Source organism: Calypte anna, chromosome 33, assembly GCF_003957555.1.
Source record: "Calypte anna isolate BGI_N300 chromosome 33, bCalAnn1_v1.p, whole genome shotgun sequence".
NCBI classification, from domain to species: Eukaryota; Metazoa; Chordata; class Aves; order Apodiformes; family Trochilidae; genus Calypte; species Calypte anna.
Genome location: NC_044275.1, coordinates 1,637,276 through 1,655,634, shown reverse-complemented (window position 1 = coordinate 1,655,634; position 18,359 = coordinate 1,637,276). Strand labels below are relative to the sequence as shown.

Genomic DNA, 18,359 nt, shown 5'->3' with positions numbered 1-18,359 from the left:
TAATCAGAATTGAAATTTAAAAAGTGAAAATTTCGATTTGAAAACCAGAAAACCACATGGGAAAAAAAAAAAAAAAAAAAAAGAAAACAAAGAAATAAACCAACCCAAATTTTAACCATCTGTTGGGGCTCTTGATTTTGGAGCAGATGTGAAGACAAAAAAGTATGAAGCACAAGCAGTCAAATGAAATCTTCCAGTGAATAAGAACTGTCCTGGTAATTAATTCCCCATTATTAGCTTAATATTCCTTTTTTTAATAAAGAATCCTGGAATGTCAGTGGCAGGGACCTCCAGGATCATCTGCTCCAGCCCTGGATGATAAATGAAGCTGAACCCCCCCTGTTAGAGGAGGTCTCACATTTTTCTGTTGTTTCTGTATATTGTTTTTTTTTTTTTCCCCTTAGAAAAGTTTTTACCTGTGTCTGTAGTAAAAAAAAATCAGAGCTCCCCATGGCAAAAATCACTAGAAAAAAAATCAGAGCTAGAGGGAGGCTTTTGGTAGCACCAAGCTGAGTTCTGGCCCCTGAGCTGCTCTGGCTCCAGCTGCTTGGGGCTGTTCCTTCATTCCCAAGTGCAGAACCTGACCTGGACCCCAGACTGCTGAAAAAAACCAGGTTGCTTTTGTGTCTAGGATGCTGTAAACTGAGCAGAAACCTTCCAGGTTTGCTGTGTCTCCATCACCCCTGGAATGGTGCAGGTGCCTCCATCCCCCCTGCCTGGGCTGGGTGCTCCCCGATGAGTTTTTGGAGTCCAGGGGTGAAGCCTGAGCCAGGGTGGTTTTTTTGCTGGAGGAGTGGAGGGCAGCTGGTGCAGTGTGTGTATTTATCTGTATTCTTTCTCATAGGTCCCTTTAACATTTGTCTGGCTTCAGTTTAATGGGAGCTGCTGGGAGCCTGCAGCCAGTACAGGGCGAGGGTAAGGATTTTGTCATCGTTTGGGCTCTTCCCTCCGACAGACCCTTCCTCCGTCTGTGTGTCTCTGCCTCTCTCTCTCACTTACCTTTGCCCCTCTGGTCTTTTCTTACACCTTTCTCAACTTCATTATTTCCTTCCAGGTCGTTTCAGTCAAGTGAAGTAGGCAGCTGGTGTCATGTCTTCGGGATTTACTATGGGGCAGCCCCAGGCTGGGCAAGCAGCGCTAGGGGATTTATTCTAACAGTTGTCTGGAACCTTTTTTTTTTCTTTTCTTTTTTTTCTTTTCTTTTTTTCTTTTTTTTTTCTTTCTTTTTTTTTTTTCTTCTATTTTCTGTGTAGGTCTCTTTAGTCAGCCTTATAGCTAATGCACTGGGCTACTCGGAACTAGGTGCCATAAAGTCCCTTAGGACACTAAGAGCCTTGAGGCCTTTAAGAGCGTTGTCCCGATTTGAGGGGATGAGGGTAAGATGCCATTAGCAGCTGATCCTTCTGCATGCCTGTGGAGCTGGGTTGGGTTGGTTTGGTTTTGGTTTCGGTTTGGTTTGGGGTTTTTTGGGTTGTTTTTTTTTTTCTTTTTAAAAGCATGCTAGAACTGATCAAAACTCGGTGGGAAGAAAATTCCAAACAGAATCATGATGCAGCTGCTGACTCGGTCACCTCTACTGTGGATGTCCCCTCACCCTGTGCCCACTGCTGCACCCTCCCCTCCTAAAAAAAGGGAGATGCATTCAGCTGCCTCATCACATGAAGGAGGAGCTCAGCCCTCCTGCCATTTGGAGATGATGTTTAACACTTGGCTGTTCTCATCTAGCCTGGCTTTTACCTCTAGCATCCGAGGGGGCTTCTCAGCTGTCACTTTGGGGTTTGGTTTTTATGTTTGGTTTTTTGTTTGGTTTTTTTTTGTTTGGTTGTTTTTTTGGTTTTTTGGTTGGTTTTTTTTTTGATCCTAGGGAGAATCACCAGGTGCAAAGAAGCAGAATTGGAACCACCCCAGTGGTCCCCAGCCCCCTCAAGGTGTTGGCTGCTGGTGGAATTGGGTTGAAAGATTCCATTTGAGGGGTTTTGCAAGGGGAAGGGGGGCTCAGGAAGGGACTGGTGGGGAGCTCAGATGTTTGGAAAAAAAAAACCTAACACAAAAAACGAACAAAAAAGAGCTTTGGTTTATTCCCTCTCATTGCACCTTGTTGTTCTCAGTCCAGTCTGGTGCTGACTGGAAGCCTTGTCTGATGGTGAAGCTTTTCCTTTCCACTCCCTTCCCTTTTCCCATGCTTTATGGTCCCCTGTCCAGTCTCTGTGCAACCAGCAACAAAGCACAAGCAAAGCATTGAACTTCCAGAAGCTTTCCCCAAACTGGGAATCAGCCCCAGTCTCTGGGGGGATTTGAAATCATGGCCACTTTGCCACTAATCTTCTGTATCTTGGTTTTTTTGTTTGTTTTTTTTCCATTTGGGATTGAAAGTCTTACCAGAACAGGCAAAAAAAAAATAAAGGTGTGTTATGGGTTTCCCAGTTGCTCTTAGAATGATGTAGGGCTCCTGTGCCAGATAGCAGTAAGTTGACAATTAGAGATACTAAAATAGATAAAATTACCTGGTTTAAAAAGCAGGGAGGGGATGAGCAGTTGCAGTTTTACTTCAGGGTCTGACTGGAGCCATTTCACCTGGATCCTTCTGATCTCCCTTGAATTTGCTGTAGTGTAAAAGAGCACAAAATCCAGCATGAGAAGCAATGAGCTGATCAGGGGCCCTCAAATAAATAAAGAATATATGATAAAGAAATAAATGATAACAAATCCCAGCAGGGTTGTTTCTTCCCTGATGTTACCCCTGCTGTTATTTCTTTGTGGCAGCTCAATTCTAAATTTTATTCTGTAATATGTGCACAAAGGATGAGAACTTTTCCATCAGGAGGAAGCCAGAGCTTTTGCTGGGCTGGGCTCAGGTCCCATCTAAGAGTAGGAGCACAGGGGAGAAGTCCTACCAGTAAACATGTAGATATTAAAGTGATTTTTAAGCCATGCAGGAGAGAAGCTGTGGTTTCCAGTTCAGGGAATTCTCATGCTTAAAGTGAGGGATTTTTCTCAACGGCAAAACTGAGATTGAAGACCTGTTAGTTCCCTAAACCTAATTATTTCACTTTATTTTGACCTGAAGAGAAGTGTTTGCTGCCCTGTCCAGCCAGAGGAGATTTCAAATGCCTTTGCAAAGGAAATCCAAGCTGTAGTTCTTTGCTTTCCTCTACTCCATAGCAACCTGCATCTTAAATTATTCAGGGGTATTTGGTGCTGTGTATGACCTGTGCATGCCTTCTGCACACAGAAGCCACGTTCCTTCTCTCAAATCTGGGTTTTTTTGAGCACTGTATAAATTCAGCATCCCACAGGTGACCATATGTTGGGGGGGATTGTGACACTTTTGTTTTTTCCTGGATGAAACCCCCAGCTTGTTGAGCCTTCAGAGCAGCTCCTGGGTGGGGTGGTTGCATCCAGCAAACATTTTGGAGAGGAGAAGGGGACACTGGGTGGTGGCTGTGGTTTGGTGCCACTGCTTGAGGACTTCCAAGTCCTGGTGGAACTGAGGAGCCTTTCAAAACCAGGGCAAAATTGGATAAAAAAAAAAAAACAACAACAAAACCAAACAGTTTAGGTTCTGTTTTTCTATTAAAGGAATCCAAACGAGAAGATGATAATAGAAGATTTAACACCCTTCTGACCTCACTCTATTAAAAACTTACTTTTTTTTCATGTGTTGGGCCAGGGATGCTTAAGGGACCTGGTGCTCCCAAACTCTGAAAAGGCTAAAGTTAGGAGCTGGGTGGAAGATCCAAGCTCTGACAAACCCCATCCTGGCTTCCCTGCTGCTTTTGCTGCATTTTGGAGGAAGGAACATGGCTTTTTCTGTCTTGGTGAGCCTGCCCAGCTGCATGCTCAGCTCTCTGCCTGAAAGCCCAGGCTTGGCCTTGCTTCCTCACCACCACAATCTGGATTTTCAGAGCCACTGAGCAGAGGGGATGCCAAGCTTGGTCCTGTCCCCACCAGGTGCCACCAACCCCCTCTTGGCTGGTGGGCTGGGTGGGAGCAGGAGGCAGGCTCTAAAGTGGTCCCAGCTTTGGCTGAAAGTAGGGAATGGCTGGTAAGAGGAAAAAAAAAAAGACCCAATAAACCAAATGTGTCCTCCAGGTTGGTTCTGGAGAAAAAAAATTGTGGCCAGGAGGCTGTTTGTCACCGAGGGGCTGAGTCTCACTCAGGGATGTCCCCTCTGCCTTGCTGGCAGCTTGAATTCTTTCAAGGAATTGCTGGTTAATGTAAGTAACAATCCAAAAGCAAAGCCAGCAAATCCAGCCACCAGGCCTGCTTTTTAAAAAATGAAAATTAAAAAAAAAATAATAATAATTAAAAAAATAACATAGCTTGGAGAGGTGGCTTTTATTCTACTTTTCTTTTAACCTGCTCAGACTAAGTTCTCTGATATCTCCTGCTGGAGTAACCACCACAGCTCTGGCAGTGGCCTTGCCTCCCATTCCCCTAAAAAGAAAAAAACCCAACAAAACTGATGCTTGCTGTGTCCTGCCTCGTGTTTTATACTGAAACTTTTTCCCACCCCTTCCAACACAGGTGGTTGTCAACGCCTTGGTTGGGGCTATCCCTTCCATTATGAATGTCTTGTTGGTCTGCCTTATCTTCTGGCTGATTTTCAGCATTATGGGGGTTAACCTGTTTGCTGGGAAATATCATTACTGCTTTAATGAAACAGCTGAGGAACGCTTTGAGATCGAAATTGTTAACAACAAAACAGACTGTGAAGCCCTGATGCCTCCCAACTCCACTGAGATTCGCTGGAAGAACGTGAAAATTAACTTTGACAACGTTGGGGCAGGATATCTGGCTCTTCTGCAAGTTGTAAGTATGGCTTTCCCCATCTTCTGTTTAATGTCTTTATAGATTTAGATGAGGGCATTGAGTCCATCATCAATCCAGGACCAGATGGGATCCACCCAAGGGTGATGAGGGAGCTGGCAGAAGAGCTCGCCAAGCCTCTCTCTATCATCTACCAACAGTCCTGGCTCACTGGGGACATCCCAGACGATGGGAAATTGGGGAATGTCACGCCAATCCACAAAAAGGGATGGAAGGAGGACCCGAGAGACTCCAGACCTGTCAGCCTGACCTTATGGTCAAGGTTCTGGAGCAGCTCATCCTGGGGGCAATCACACAGCTCCTACAGGAGGGACAAAGGGATCAGACCCAGCCAGCACGGGGTTAGGAAGGGCAGGTCCTGTCTGAGCAACCTGAGCTCCTTTTATGATCAGGGGACTGCCTGGTGGATGAGGGGAAGGCTGTGGATGGGCTCTGCCTGGACTTCAGCAAGGCCTTTGACACCATCTCCCAGAGGATTCTCCTGGAAAAGCTGTCAGCCCATGGATCAGCCAGGAGCACTCTGTGCTGGGTCAGGAACTGCTGGAACGGGCCCAGAGAGTGGTGCTGAACGGGGCTGCATCAAAATGGCGGCTGTGGTGTCCCCCAGGGATCAGTGTTGGGCCCAGTGCTGTTCAATATCTTTAGTGATGATTTAGATGAGGGGATTGAGTCCAGAATTAATTAATTAGCAGATGACACCAAGCTGGGGGGAGTGTGGATCAGCTGGAAGGCAGGAGGGCTCTGCAGAGGGACCTGGACAGACTGGAGAGTTGGGTTGATCCCAAGGGGATGAGGTTCAACACAACAACCCCGTGGGGAGCTCCAGGCTGGGCACAGAGTGGCAGAAAGGGACCTGGGAGTCTGGATTGCCAGGAAGGTGACCAGGAGCCAGCAGTGTGCCCAGGTGGCCAAGAAGGCCAATGGCATCCTGGGCTGGCTCAGGAACAGCGTGGCCAGCAGGTCCAGGGAAGGGATTCTCCGTGTCTGGAGATCTTTCCAAAGAGCCTGGATGTGGCACTGAGTGCCATGGGCTGGGAACCACGGGGGGAGTGGATCAAGGGTTGGACTTGATGAGCTCTGAGGTCCCTTTCAGCCCAGCCAATTCTATGATTCTATGATCTCCTTTTTCTCCCTTTTCTCCTGTCCTGATAATTCCAAGCTGCTTCTGATGTTTTCTGACTGATTCCCTGAAGGGATCTCCAAGCAAAGAACCCCTGGGGGGGTTTGGGCCTGGGATAAAGCTGCTTTTTTCTTATCTTTGCCCAAAATGAGCAAGTGTTCTGAGCCTCTGCTCTTCAAAGAGGCTCCCAAACCTTTCACGAGCCAACAATGAACCTGTTCAGATTTGTTTAATTTCATGTAGATGAAGTAAGGAAATATTGAAGTAACATTAAAATGCTCTGGAAAGACAAGAAAGTGCCACAGATCACATTTGCTCTTCTATTTTGGGGAGAATTCTAAGAGAATTCTGTCTTGTTTTTTGCCAGGCTACCTTCAAGGGCTGGATGGACATCATGTATGCAGCAGTAGACTCCAGAAAGGTAACCACAAACTCACCACCCAATATTTCACTCTGCTGCTTTGCTTTGGTAAAAGCAAGAGGGGAAAAAGAAGAATAGAACTGTGCTTGTGGTCTGTATTCAGTGCTGTGATTGTTTCATGTGAGATGGTAAAAGATGCTCAAGAAAATCCCCAGAGGGGCAGAGTTCTGGTTCCTTTCAGGGCAGGGAAAATCCTGCTGGAGTAGAAATAGGGTGAAAAAAGGAATACAGCAAAGTTGTGTGTTTCCTCACCAGAATAAATCATGAGGAGGAATTAACCAGCAGGTTCTCCCTGAACCTTGCATCTGCATAGGAGCCCAAGTGTTGGTTTAAATCCAGTTTTGAAATTCTGTCTGGGTTGGAGCTTCAGGCACTTTTCTTGTTCTTGCATGCTGGAATCATATGCAAGTACCATGGTTTCCTTTTTTGCTTTTTAATTTTTTCCCCTTCTCTTCTCTTGGTTTTATGTGAAATGATTTTAAAATGGATTTTTCTTGTCCCAGACTGAAGGCAGGGTTGGCTCCATGTACTTAAATTCACTTTAAACAGTGGGAGGACAATGTTGTCCAGATGTAACCAGAGCTTGACTGTGCTTGGAAAAACTCTCCCCTTGTCTGTATTCACATGATGTCTCTGAAATGTCATTTCTTTCTCTTCTCACCCCCCCTCTCTAGCAAGAAGAGCAGCCCAAGTATGAGGACAACATCTACATGTACATATATTTTGTCATCTTCATTATTTTTGGCTCCTTTTTCACCCTCAACTTGTTCATTGGTGTCATCATTGACAACTTCAATCAACAAAAGAAAAAGATAAGTGATCTGTGGGTGCTGGTTAGGAGGGGAGCTGAGACTTGGGCTTTGGGGTTCTTTGCAAAAATAAAGGCTGAGGACCCTCATTTTGGGGCAAAAACTTCTCCTCTCAGAGCTGCCCAACCAAGGCTGGCAGAACAAGCTCAGGGAATACCAGCACATCCCCAAGCTTTATGTAAAACTCTCCCCAGATGAAATGCTTTTCCCTGGACTACATTTTCAGGCATTTCTGGGTATTTCTCTTTCATCCCTCCCTGCTTTTCTGTGCAAGCCAAGCTTGAGTCCTCTGCTGCATGGGGGTCACAGCTGAGGCAGGGGATGGGAAAGGACCTAATGCCAAAAATCAGGTTATTCATAGGAAAAGTCCTCAGTTTTCTGTAAAGGATCTAATAAGAAGTTATTTCTGTCTAAAATAGCTGCCACCAACTCCCCATCTGGTGGGGATCCTCATGACTGAGCTGGGATGTTCTTCCTTTCCCTCCTGCTGCTGGTTGTAACCAGTTTTTCTTTTTGCCCCTTTACTTTGGAGGTCAAGATATTTTCATGACAGAAGAACAGAAGAAGTACTATAATGCCATGAAAAAACTGGGCTCCAAGAAGCCTCAGAAACCTATTCCCCGACCTCTGGTGAGTACCTTAGGAAGGGAACCTAAGGGGAAAACCTGCAGATGAGGTTTTTTCACAGCAGCTTTGACTCCAAAAGCATCCTTCCTTCTAACTGGTGCTGCACTCCACAGCTCCATGTGGAGCTCCAAGCTCTTCTTGTCCTTTTCCTTCAGGTATGATCTGAGAAAGGTTCAAATCCTCTCACTGGGGGTGATGTTAAGCAGATGTTAATCAAGAAAATAACCTGAAAACCCTCTCTGGCCAAGGTGGAAAGCAGGAGACCTCCTGCCATTAGTGAGCTTGGGGCTTGGAAAATCAGCCCTGGGGGCTTCATCGATGGAAACCTCAGCTCTCTGAAAAGTTTTGCAGGTGGGAGGGCACCACCCTTGGTCTCAGCCAAGCAGATGGGGCTTTGGTAGCATGGTTGGGGTATAAATAATAGAATTTTCCTACTTTGCCTGCAGACAGATTGAATCGTGGCTGGAGTTTGCCTTGAAAGCTTTAGAGGGACCTGAAAAACTGTGTCCTCAGCCCTGTTTCCACCAATAATTTGTTGCCTACCTAATGATAAGTTTGTGTTCAGCCTCCTTGGGTTCATCTGTTCTCTCCTCTCCCCCAGAACCGCATCCAAGGAGCCGTCTTTGACTTTGTCACTCAGCAAGCCTTTGACATTGTCATCATGATGCTCATTTGCCTCAACATGGTGACCATGATGGTGGAGACAGACACCCAAAGCAAGCAGATGGAGGACATCCTCTACTGGATCAACTTTGTGTTTGTCATCTTCTTCACCTGTGAGTGTGTGCTGAAGATGTTCGCCTTACGGCACTATTATTTCACCATCGGGTGGAACATTTTTGACTTCGTGGTTGTGATTCTGTCCATCGTGGGTAAGTGTGACACCAGGGAGAGGTCTCTGAGTGCTTGGCTGGGTCTTCTTTAGTGGTTGAAAAGTGGAGCAGGTGCTTGGTTTTGAAGGGGTTTTATAGAGGGAGTAGGACACCCAGCAGGGAGATGTCCCTGCTCGTGGCAGGGTGGGTGGAACCAGGTGATCCTTAAGGTCCCTTCCAACCCAAACCATTCTGTGATTCTCTTTTTAGCCCTGTGAAGAGATCTGGGAGTCCTGACCTTCCACCCTCTGTCCTGGCATTCGTTTCCAGTTGTGTGGAGTAAACCCCTTGGCATTTTTAATCCCTGTTTTAAAACAGAAATTCTGGTCCCCTCACCAGAGTGTTCTGATGCTTACAAACCACTGGAAACACCACTGCAGGGCTTCCTCCAGCAGCATTCCTTGGGTTGAATGTTGAATCATCATCAGTTTTCTCCACCAGGTTTCTGGTGTTTTCAAGGCCTTAATCCACAAAACACAAATAACCTCCCCAAATAAAGCAGGGGCACTCAAAACCTTGGTTGCCCCCAGCTCTGCCCGGGGTGTTTGACAAAGCACCAACATTTAGAGACCCTCCTGCAGGGTAAGACTCAGATCCAGGTTTCTCTGCTGCTCAAAATCCACCTTTTGAGCAGCTTCAAAATCAAGTCTGTGGTCTGGCTCCAGAGTTTGGTGCTGAGAGGTGGACACCTCCAAGCAGCAGCTTATCCATCCTCACCCAGGTGGAGCAGATCACTCCCTCCCTCCTCATTTTGGGGAATTTATGGAGCCAGAGCAGTCAGCTCAGACCTGGCTGCCTGAAGGGGAGGGCTCTCAGTCACAACCCCCATTTTACTAAAAAACCAAATATGACCAAGGTTCTCTGTGTGCCCAACCCCTTGGTCAGCAGCAGCAACCTGCAGGTCTCCATTGTCACACTTGTTCCTTTTCTTCTTTAGGAATATTCCTGGCTGAAATCATTGAGCAGTGCTTTGTGTCCCCCACTCTCTTCCCACCTCATTTTGGAGCAATATTTAGGGAGCCAGCTCTGGGTGCCCCTTGGGTCTGGTCAGCAGCAGCAACCTGCAGGTTTCAGTTGTCTCACCTGTCCCTTCTCTTCTTCTCTAGGAATGTTCCTGGCTGAAATCATTGAGAAGTACTTTGTGTCCCCCACTCTCTTCCGAGTCATCCGCCTGGCTCGCATCGGCCGCATCCTCCGTCTGATCAAAGGAGCCAAAGGGATCCGTACTCTGCTTTTTGCCTTAATGATGTCCTTGCCTGCCTTGTTCAACATCGGCCTCTTGCTCTTCTTGGTCATGTTCATCTTCTCCATCTTTGGCATGTCAAACTTTGCCTACGTCAAGCACGAGGCTGGCATCGATGACATGTTCAACTTTGAGACCTTTGGCAACAGCATGATCTGCTTGTTCCAGATCACCACCTCGGCGGGGTGGGATGGGCTCCTGCTGCCCATCCTCAACAGACCCCCGGACTGCGACCTGGATAAGGAGCACCCCGGGAGTGGTTTTAAAGGGGATTGTGGGAACCCTTCGGTGGGGATCTTTTTCTTCGTCAGTTACATCATCATCTCCTTCCTCATCGTGGTCAACATGTACATTGCCATCATCCTGGAGAATTTCAGCGTGGCGACCGAGGAGAGCGCCGACCCGCTCAGCGAGGATGATTTTGAGACCTTTTATGAGATTTGGGAGAAGTTTGACCCCGATGCCACCCAGTTCATCGAGTACAGCAAACTCGCCGACTTCGCCGACGCTTTGGAGCATCCTCTGCGCGTCCCCAAACCCAACACCATCGAACTCATTGCCATGGACCTGCCGATGGTCAGTGGAGACAGGATCCACTGTTTAGACATCCTCTTTGCCTTCACCAAACGTGTGCTGGGGGACAGCGGGGAGCTGGATATCCTGAGGCAGCAGATGGAGGAGAGGTTTGTGGCTTCCAACCCTTCCAAAGTGTCTTACGAGCCCATCACCACCACGCTGCGGAGGAAACAGGAGGAGGTGTCAGCAGTGGTGATCCAGAGGGCTTACAGGGCTCGTTTGGCCAGAAGGGGCTTTATCAGTCGCAGGGGAGTCTCCACAAAACTGGAAAACGGAGGAGCAAACAGGGAGAAAAAAGAAGGGACCCCCTCCACTGCTTCCCTCCCCTCCTACGACAGCGTCACCAAACCCGAGAAGGAGAAACAGCAACGGGCAGAGGAAGGGAAAAGAGAAAGAGCCAAAAGACCAAAAGATGTCAGGGAATCCAAGTGTTGAGACAAACCCAACCAACAAACCCTAAAAAAAAAATAAAAAATACTAGAGTTGTACAAATTAACAATATTTGCAAGTCGAAAAGGTTGTTTACAAACTTCATGGAAAAAAAAAATATATCAATACAGAACAGCTGTGGAGACACTTAGCTGAAGATCTTATACCAAACATAGTCTGCTTCCTGTGTGACAGCGTTGCATCTAAAGCAGTGACCTACCACCTGGTAAAGGACCCTTGTAAACAAACATTTAAACACACACACACACAAAAAAAAAAAAAAAAAAGGAAAAAAAAAGGATTTTCTATTATTTGGGCAGGTGGATACTGCATGTTCCACGTCAGTCAATGCAACTTAGGACAACCAAGCAAAATAAAACACACACACACACATACAGAGAGAGAGAAACAAAACCTGCTGCTGGGATTCACCTGTTTTCCAAAGCAGCCAAAAAAAACAAAACAAAAAAAGGATTTTATTTTCCCATTTTGTTGATTATTATTGAAAAGAAAACCCAGAAGTCACAGCGTGAAAGGGTTTGTTCATGCAGAGCTAGATTTGCATTTAGTTAAGCAGCAAAAAAAAAAAAAAAAAAAAAAAAAAAAAAAAAAGAAAAAAAAAAAAAAAAATTAAAATCATTGAAAAGAAACCAAAAAAAAAAAAAAAAAAAAAAGGAAACACAAAGCACCCATTTAGCCCAATGCCATCTGATTGTTCTGGTTTATTTGCTGTTTTCTTACCTCCACTCTACTTCCTTCCGTGGGCTTTACTCTTGGTTTGGGAGTTGGGGTGCTCAGGGACCTTCAGCCTGGAGCCAGCCCCCACGTGCTCGTGTGATGCCCAGAAGCACCCTGCATGCTGGCATGCTGTGACCAGGGACCATGCATGAGGAACCATCCCCCAGCTGGGCCATGGCCCCAGCACTCTCTGAAAGCCATAAATTCCAGGCACTCCACTGACTTCCTCACACTGGATTTGGAGAGAAAAAAAACACCCAGGAACCCCTTGCCCTTCACCACAACTTCCCCAGGGCTTGGGGAGTGAGAAACCAACCAACAGCAACAACAAAACCCAAGCAGATGAAATAATTGTGTGTGTCTGTTCAACAGTTTGCTCTGTGGGGTATTTTTTCTGTTTTTTTCACTCCATCCAGACATTTTTATTTGTTTGTTTGTTAGATTTCACTGACAAAACTTCCAAGTGCTGCTCTGGACCTCAGCCAAGGGGAGGTGATGGAACTGAGAAGGGGTTGAGATGCTCTTGTCACCAATAACCCCAAACTTTTAGGGCTTAAATTGTACCCTGCAATATTTACCACGAATATCCATCACTCTCCATCCTCCAGTGTTGACATTTTGGGTTTGTTTGGGGTTGTTTTGGGGGGTTTTTTGTGTGTAGAGACAAGTCCTAAGGGCAGTGTTACATCCACAGGAGACACCTGGGGAGCAGGGACAGGGGACAGGGACTTAACTCCTGTCCCATGGCCATCAGGATTCCTGCTCCAGGTGGGACCCAGACCCCTGGGGGGCTTCCTGGTCCCTCTGTGGTTGCCATGGGGGTTTTGGGGGGTGCAGCACAGGAAGGGGGCAGCTGGGTGCCTTCACCTTCTTCCCATTTTTTCCATGTCCATCCAGGGATGATTCCCAGGGCCCCGTGGGTTGGGTAGGACACAGAGCTACCTCTTGCCTCAGCAGTAAATAAAGCCACAGAAAGCACCATCACAAGCCAAATTTGAGCAATTCTCTTTTTTTTTTTGTAATTTTTTTCTCCTCAATCAGCAGACTCAGCCATCCCCAGATCCTGGTTTAGGGTTTGTTTGGGTTTTTTTTTTTAAGGGTTTTCCTTTTGTGGTGGCCTCAGGACTAAGCTGGCTCCCAGCTGCTGCTCTGGTTGAGATGGTTTGGGGGTTTTTTGGTGGTTTTTTTTTTTTGGGTGGGGGATCCTCCCAGGGTAAGGAGGTGCCCTTGGGATGCCACCACCACCCCCAGGGTGCCCAGACCCAAAAAAAAAACAAAACCAAAAAAACCCCCAACCAACCAAGACAAGAGAACTTGATGGCAAAGCTGAATTTCAGTTCCCATAATCTCACAACCCAGAAAATTACAGGAGTGACTTAAAAAAAACCCAAAGCAACAAACAAATATTAAAAAAAAACCAAAACAATTAAATATTAAAAAAAACCCACCATGACCCCAAGCAGGAAGCCATCCAGCAGCCATCTGTGCCAAGCCTGGAGCAGTTCTGCTGTCCCCAGGAACACAGTGAGGAACCTTTTCTATCCTCTCAGCTCTTGACCCTACTTGCTCCTAGGATATGGTGTATAATAAACAAAGAGAAAAAGAAAAAAACAAACAAACAAAAAAACATATGTACAGGCTAATGTTGTAAACAGCACAAAAAAAGGGAAAAAAAAATAGCTGAAAAGTGTGGTTGAACTTTTTAAGAGAATATTATAAATACTGTAATATATCATTTTATTTTATCAGCATGCCTTTTTGTAAATACAAAGAACTACAAAAAAATAATAGAATGGCTTCTGGCTTATGCCATTGTCCATGGTTATTTTTATTTTTTTAATCTTTTTCTGTTTTCCTTTGACTTTAGATAGCCAGTGAACGGCCCCTAAAACAAAACCAAGAAAAACCCCACAAGGACACGTAGAACCTCAACCCCCCAAACAAAACAAAAAAGCTTTCCTGCAAATGACCTTTGCAACAGCAAAACCTTTTTTTTTTTATTTATTTTGGGGGGTTCCAACGTGCAATAAGTTGACCACTTCTATGCAAAATTTGGCTAAACTTCATCATTGCTCTTAAGCTGAGCTCTTGACTCGGAGGTGAAGCTTGGTACGTTCAGCATTGGTGCTGGCAGCTCCGTTCAGCTCCTCAACACCTGGAAAATAATAATAATAATAATAATAAAAAAATCCCTTCCAAGGATGTTTTTTTGATTTTTTTTTTGTACCATCAGATCTGTGCTGACCAGGAGAGGACGATGGCAGCGCTGGGAGGAGGGGAAGGAGTTGGTTCTTCAGCTCTTGGGTGGCTGAACTTCTTCTGCTCCTAGAATTATTATTTTTGGTTTTTTGGGGGGGTCAGGGTGGTTTTTTCCTCTCTTCATTTATTCCCCAGGGTCGAATTTTTCCATCAGCACCTGTGGTGGGGCAGAATTTCTGCCTCTCTTCCCTGGCAAAGTGGAGGCCAAAGAGCATCGGGGACCTCGGGGTCACCTGCAGGGAGCTGAGATTCCAAGTGGTGGGAATGAGGCTTGGGTGGGGGTGGAAAAGGAGAAGCCAAGGGGAAATAAAACTGAAATTACAACAAGTCGGGCTCTTTCCTCCCCCCACTTCCAAAACAAATCTTCCCTTTTGGGTTAATTTGTGGCTGTTCCAAGAGCCAGAGGGGGAAGGGCGAGAGAGGAACCAATTCCAGCTGCTTTACTCACTTTTCCTGTTCACCTTTTTTTAAAAAAAAAAAAACTTGGAGAAGCCAATGTGGAACCAACCAAATTCAAAGAGAACCAGGACTTTACGTAGAGGCCACACCCGAGTTCCAATTATTTGATTTTTCTGCCGCAAAATAAATAAATAAAAAAAAAATTAAACAAACAAACAAACAAACAACTGTTAAAGCTGTAAAAGATCAATAGTGAAGATTAGTGTATTAGAAATTGCATGGTGGCTCATAATGATCTTACCCAACATGATTAACGATTACGTTACTATAAGTCAAAAGAAAACGAAATAAATGTTACCCTTTTCACTGTACAAGGTCAGGTTGTCTCGGTGTCCCAGTTATTTGCCTGGTTGCATTCTCCTCCCCCCTCCTGCAGAACCTTTTTGGGTTTTTTGGGGCTCATCTGGAGCTTGCACAGAGCAGGACAAGGCTCAGGAGATCCTGGTGGAAGGGGCTGGGGTCACTCGGGATGCTGGGGGCTGTGGGACCGGTCCCTGCCTCTGCCTGGACCCACGGACACGGCCCCTGCTCTTGGACCTGCCCTGGGGAGGGGGGTTTGGCTCTGCAGCCCCCAGACCCCCACCTGGAGCCCCTTAGAAAGAGGCTGCAAAGCAGAGTCCCCAGCAGCCACCAAGCCTTGGCCAGCAGCTCCTGGGGGGACATCCCCTGGGACACATCCCTGCAGGACCACGGGGTCCCAACCCACCTGGCTGTCGAGGTGTCCCCAGGCCAGGTCCCTGCCCACTCGTGGGGCACAATCCCCCCGTGCTCCGTGGTGCTGAAAGGCCCCAAATTGGGGTGCAGTGACCCCCACCCCCCCACCAGAGCTGCCTTGGCCCTCACCCAATCTGCTCCCATCACCATTTTTCTCTGCGCTGTTCTTGCTCCCCCCTCTCACTTTCCCCTCCTCGTTTGGTTTGGTTTTTTTTTTCCTGTTCCATCTCACACGAGGGAAGGAGGAGGATGAAGGCAGCCGGGGGAGGGGAGGGGAGGGGAGGAGGAAGGGAATGAAACGCGTTCCCTGTCTCAACTTTGTACTGTACAGCTTTTTACTTTGGAATTTGCAATAAAGAGCTCTGTCCGTCTTGTTTTAACAACTTCTCCTGCCTGCCCTGTCCTTCTGTTACCTTTGCACCTCAGCACCCACCCCCAGCCCTGTCCCCTGTCCCTCCCCACGTCCCCACGTCCCCAGCCCCCCCAGGTCACTGCTCCATGAGGAGCAGAACCCGGCAGCGGGGGCAGGGTCTGAGCTGGGGGTTGGGACCCTCCCTGCCCCCGGAGAACACACGGGTGGGACTTTCCCTGCCCCAGGAGAACACACGGGCTCAGTCTCTGGATCTCAGCTCCTCCACGAGGCTTTATTGAGTCCCCTTTTCCCTCCTGGGAGATGCTCGGCTTTGGACCACATCCCGGTGCCACCCGAGCCCAGCGTCCAGCGCCAGGAACACAGGGCACCCACGGTGAAGAGGAGGGAGACGAGGAACCCCCCAAGGATGCCCGAGACCACGGGACCCACCCAGCCTAGGAGGCTGCGGGTGTAGGGGGGGGGTGGGCGCCTCTCAAAGCGCAGGTCCCCCGGGTCCCCTTCTTCCTCCGGTGCTCTCCTGCCCCTCTCCCCTCCGTGCTCCCAGACATCCAGCAGCAGGGAGGAGGTGCTGTGCTGCAAGCTGCGCCCGTACCCCTCCACGTTCCTCTTCAGCTCCAGGCTCCTGTCCTGGTTCAGGTTTTTCCCCAGTTCCCGGGCGATGTCCGAACGCCCGATTTGATGGAGGACGCCGGTCAGCCTGTCCCACGTTGTCACCTCTCCCGCCGTCTCCAGCCAGACCCTTAGGGATTCCGAGCATCCCGAGCGGCCGCGGAGGGTTCGGTGCTGGGTTTTCTTTTTCTCCTGGGAGCCCCCCAGCACCTCGGGCTGCTCCAACCCCCCCCGGAGACGGCGGCACTCGGAGGGGGACAGGAGCTCAGCGATGCGGCTCATGGCGTGGTGCCCCACGTTGGCAGCCACCGCCTTGTCGCACCTCCCACCCGCGGCCACCACGAGCACGAGGAGTCCCACGGGTGCCAGCATGGCCTGGGTGCTCCTCAGCACCGGATCGGGCCCCAAATGCAGGACGCCACCTGACCTCACAAACCAAACCCATTCCAGGGATGCGTTCTCTTGTCCCACGTCACACACCCACCCAAAAAACACACTAAGCAACCCCCCACCCACACTGCGGTGCCCCAGCACCCCTCCTGGCACCCTTCCTTTCCCAGGCAGCCCACCCAAGCCCCAAACACTTGCAGGACCAGGGAGGGGGGGACGTGGGGAGGCAGCAAATGGTCCCTTTGGTTCCCGACTTTGGACTCGAGGGTCTTGAAGGTCCTTTCCAACCACGATCCTAACAGGGTGGGTGTAGTGGAACAGAGCGACCAGGTGCCTCTGATCATCAGGAAGTGGGTGTGAGCCGCTATCAACTCCACCTGTGCCCAGTCAGGGCAGGGCCCCTATGGAGCATGTGCAAGACCATGGGGCCAATAAATAGTGAGGCTCACACCCACCGAGGCAGCTCATTCTAGAGCTAGCTGAGAGAGTGACTGGTTGCTTCCTTAGCAGCAGAACATCTTTGCTAGTTCCGCACTGTGGGCAATAGATTCAGATCACATCCGAGTCTATATCACCGTATCAACGCATCGACTCCGGACAAGAGACTCCTTTCCGGCTACATCTGGTGGAGAATGTGGGCATAGACCTTGGTCTAGCCCAAATTTCCGTCAGATCAAGAAAAAAAACAGGACCTGACCCAGGGCAAACGACAACCGGCAGTTGGGTAAGAAGATCCATTATCTCTCAGTTATCACTAAAGATAGCGGCTCACACCCACTTCCTGATGATCAGAGGCACCTGGTCGCTCTGTTCCACTACAGGTGGGCATTCAGTGCTGGCTGTGAGGAGCTTGAGGGGCACCTTCCCCACTCGTGGGGCCATTTGTCCCCACCCGAACCTCTGCTCCCCCCCAGCCCACCCTGCTGGGAGTTTTTCCTCCCCCACCCCTCCAAACCTCAGGAGCCGAATTTCACCCAAACTCTTTCTCTGCGGGCTCAGGCGAGGTGGGGACCCCCCGAGGCCCTCATCATACAGATGGGAACGAGGGGACCCTGCTCCTGGGGGGGCTCAGAACCTCGGTTCCCCCTCCCCAGGGCTGGGGGAAGAAGGAGAAGGGGACGAGGACATCCCCACCATGGAGCCCCCACCCCACGAGTGACACCCCCCCCTGCAGCCGCCTCGCTGGGGGGGTTTAGGGGTACGGATGGGTGTCCCCCCCCCAGGTAACCCCCTCCATGTCCCCTCTCGTTCCTGGGTGAGACCTCACCAGCCAAACAGCCAAAGCCCCCCCGGGACCCCCCAGTTTTGGGGGGGGCTGTTCCAGCAGGGACCCCCCCCCCCTCAGCAGGACCCAAGGATGCAGCCGCATCCCCCCCCCCCGCCTTAATGAGGGGAGAGGACACACTTGGACCCCCCCATGATAATGAGGGGAAGGGTCAGGAGCAGACCCCCAACCCTAAAGACCCAACCCCCCCAGAAGCAGAGGGGGCACACACAGACCCCCCCTCTAACACCCTCCTAAAGTGGGGGGGGGGGTTGAGGCTCTGGCTGCAATTCCCCCCCCCCAATACCCCTCTATATCCCCCCCATTCCCCCCAATACCCCCTTAGAGCCCCCCACCCACACCCGGGGTGATAAAACCCTTGGGAAGGGGGGGCTGGGGGGGGGAAAGCATCGTGGGGGGGTCAGGAGTTCATGTAATCTCTTTAATACTGTGTAATATTTTTTTTTTAAAATACAGCATTTCTTGAGGTAGAATTACAGCTCAAAAGCTTTTTTCTTTCTCCGACATTAATAAGCCAGGAATTAAATACTTTCATGTACAATACGTTGCAAAATGAGGTAGAAATGGTTACAGAGAGTGTACAAAGTCAAATATGATATTAATAA

At 48.7% G+C, this 18,359-nt stretch overlaps 1 protein-coding gene across 1 annotated transcript in view; it reads left to right on the top strand.

Annotated features, from left to right (window-relative positions):
* The window catches only part of SCN8A (sodium voltage-gated channel alpha subunit 8), a 53,036-nt gene extending 38,342 nt beyond the window's left edge, over positions 1-14,694 (top strand). The window contains exons 21-27 of the mRNA XM_030468075.1: positions 1,254-1,376; positions 4,528-4,812; positions 6,318-6,371; positions 7,046-7,183; positions 7,706-7,810; positions 8,409-8,679; positions 9,786-14,694. Coding sequence (XP_030323935.1) covers positions 1,254-1,376; positions 4,528-4,812; positions 6,318-6,371; positions 7,046-7,183; positions 7,706-7,810; positions 8,409-8,679; positions 9,786-10,933 — 2,124 coding nt within the window. The 3' untranslated portion in view covers positions 10,934-14,694. The remainder of the gene's footprint in view (positions 1-1,253; positions 1,377-4,527; positions 4,813-6,317; positions 6,372-7,045; positions 7,184-7,705; positions 7,811-8,408; positions 8,680-9,785) is intronic.
* Positions 14,695-18,359: the final 3,665 nt, after the last annotated feature.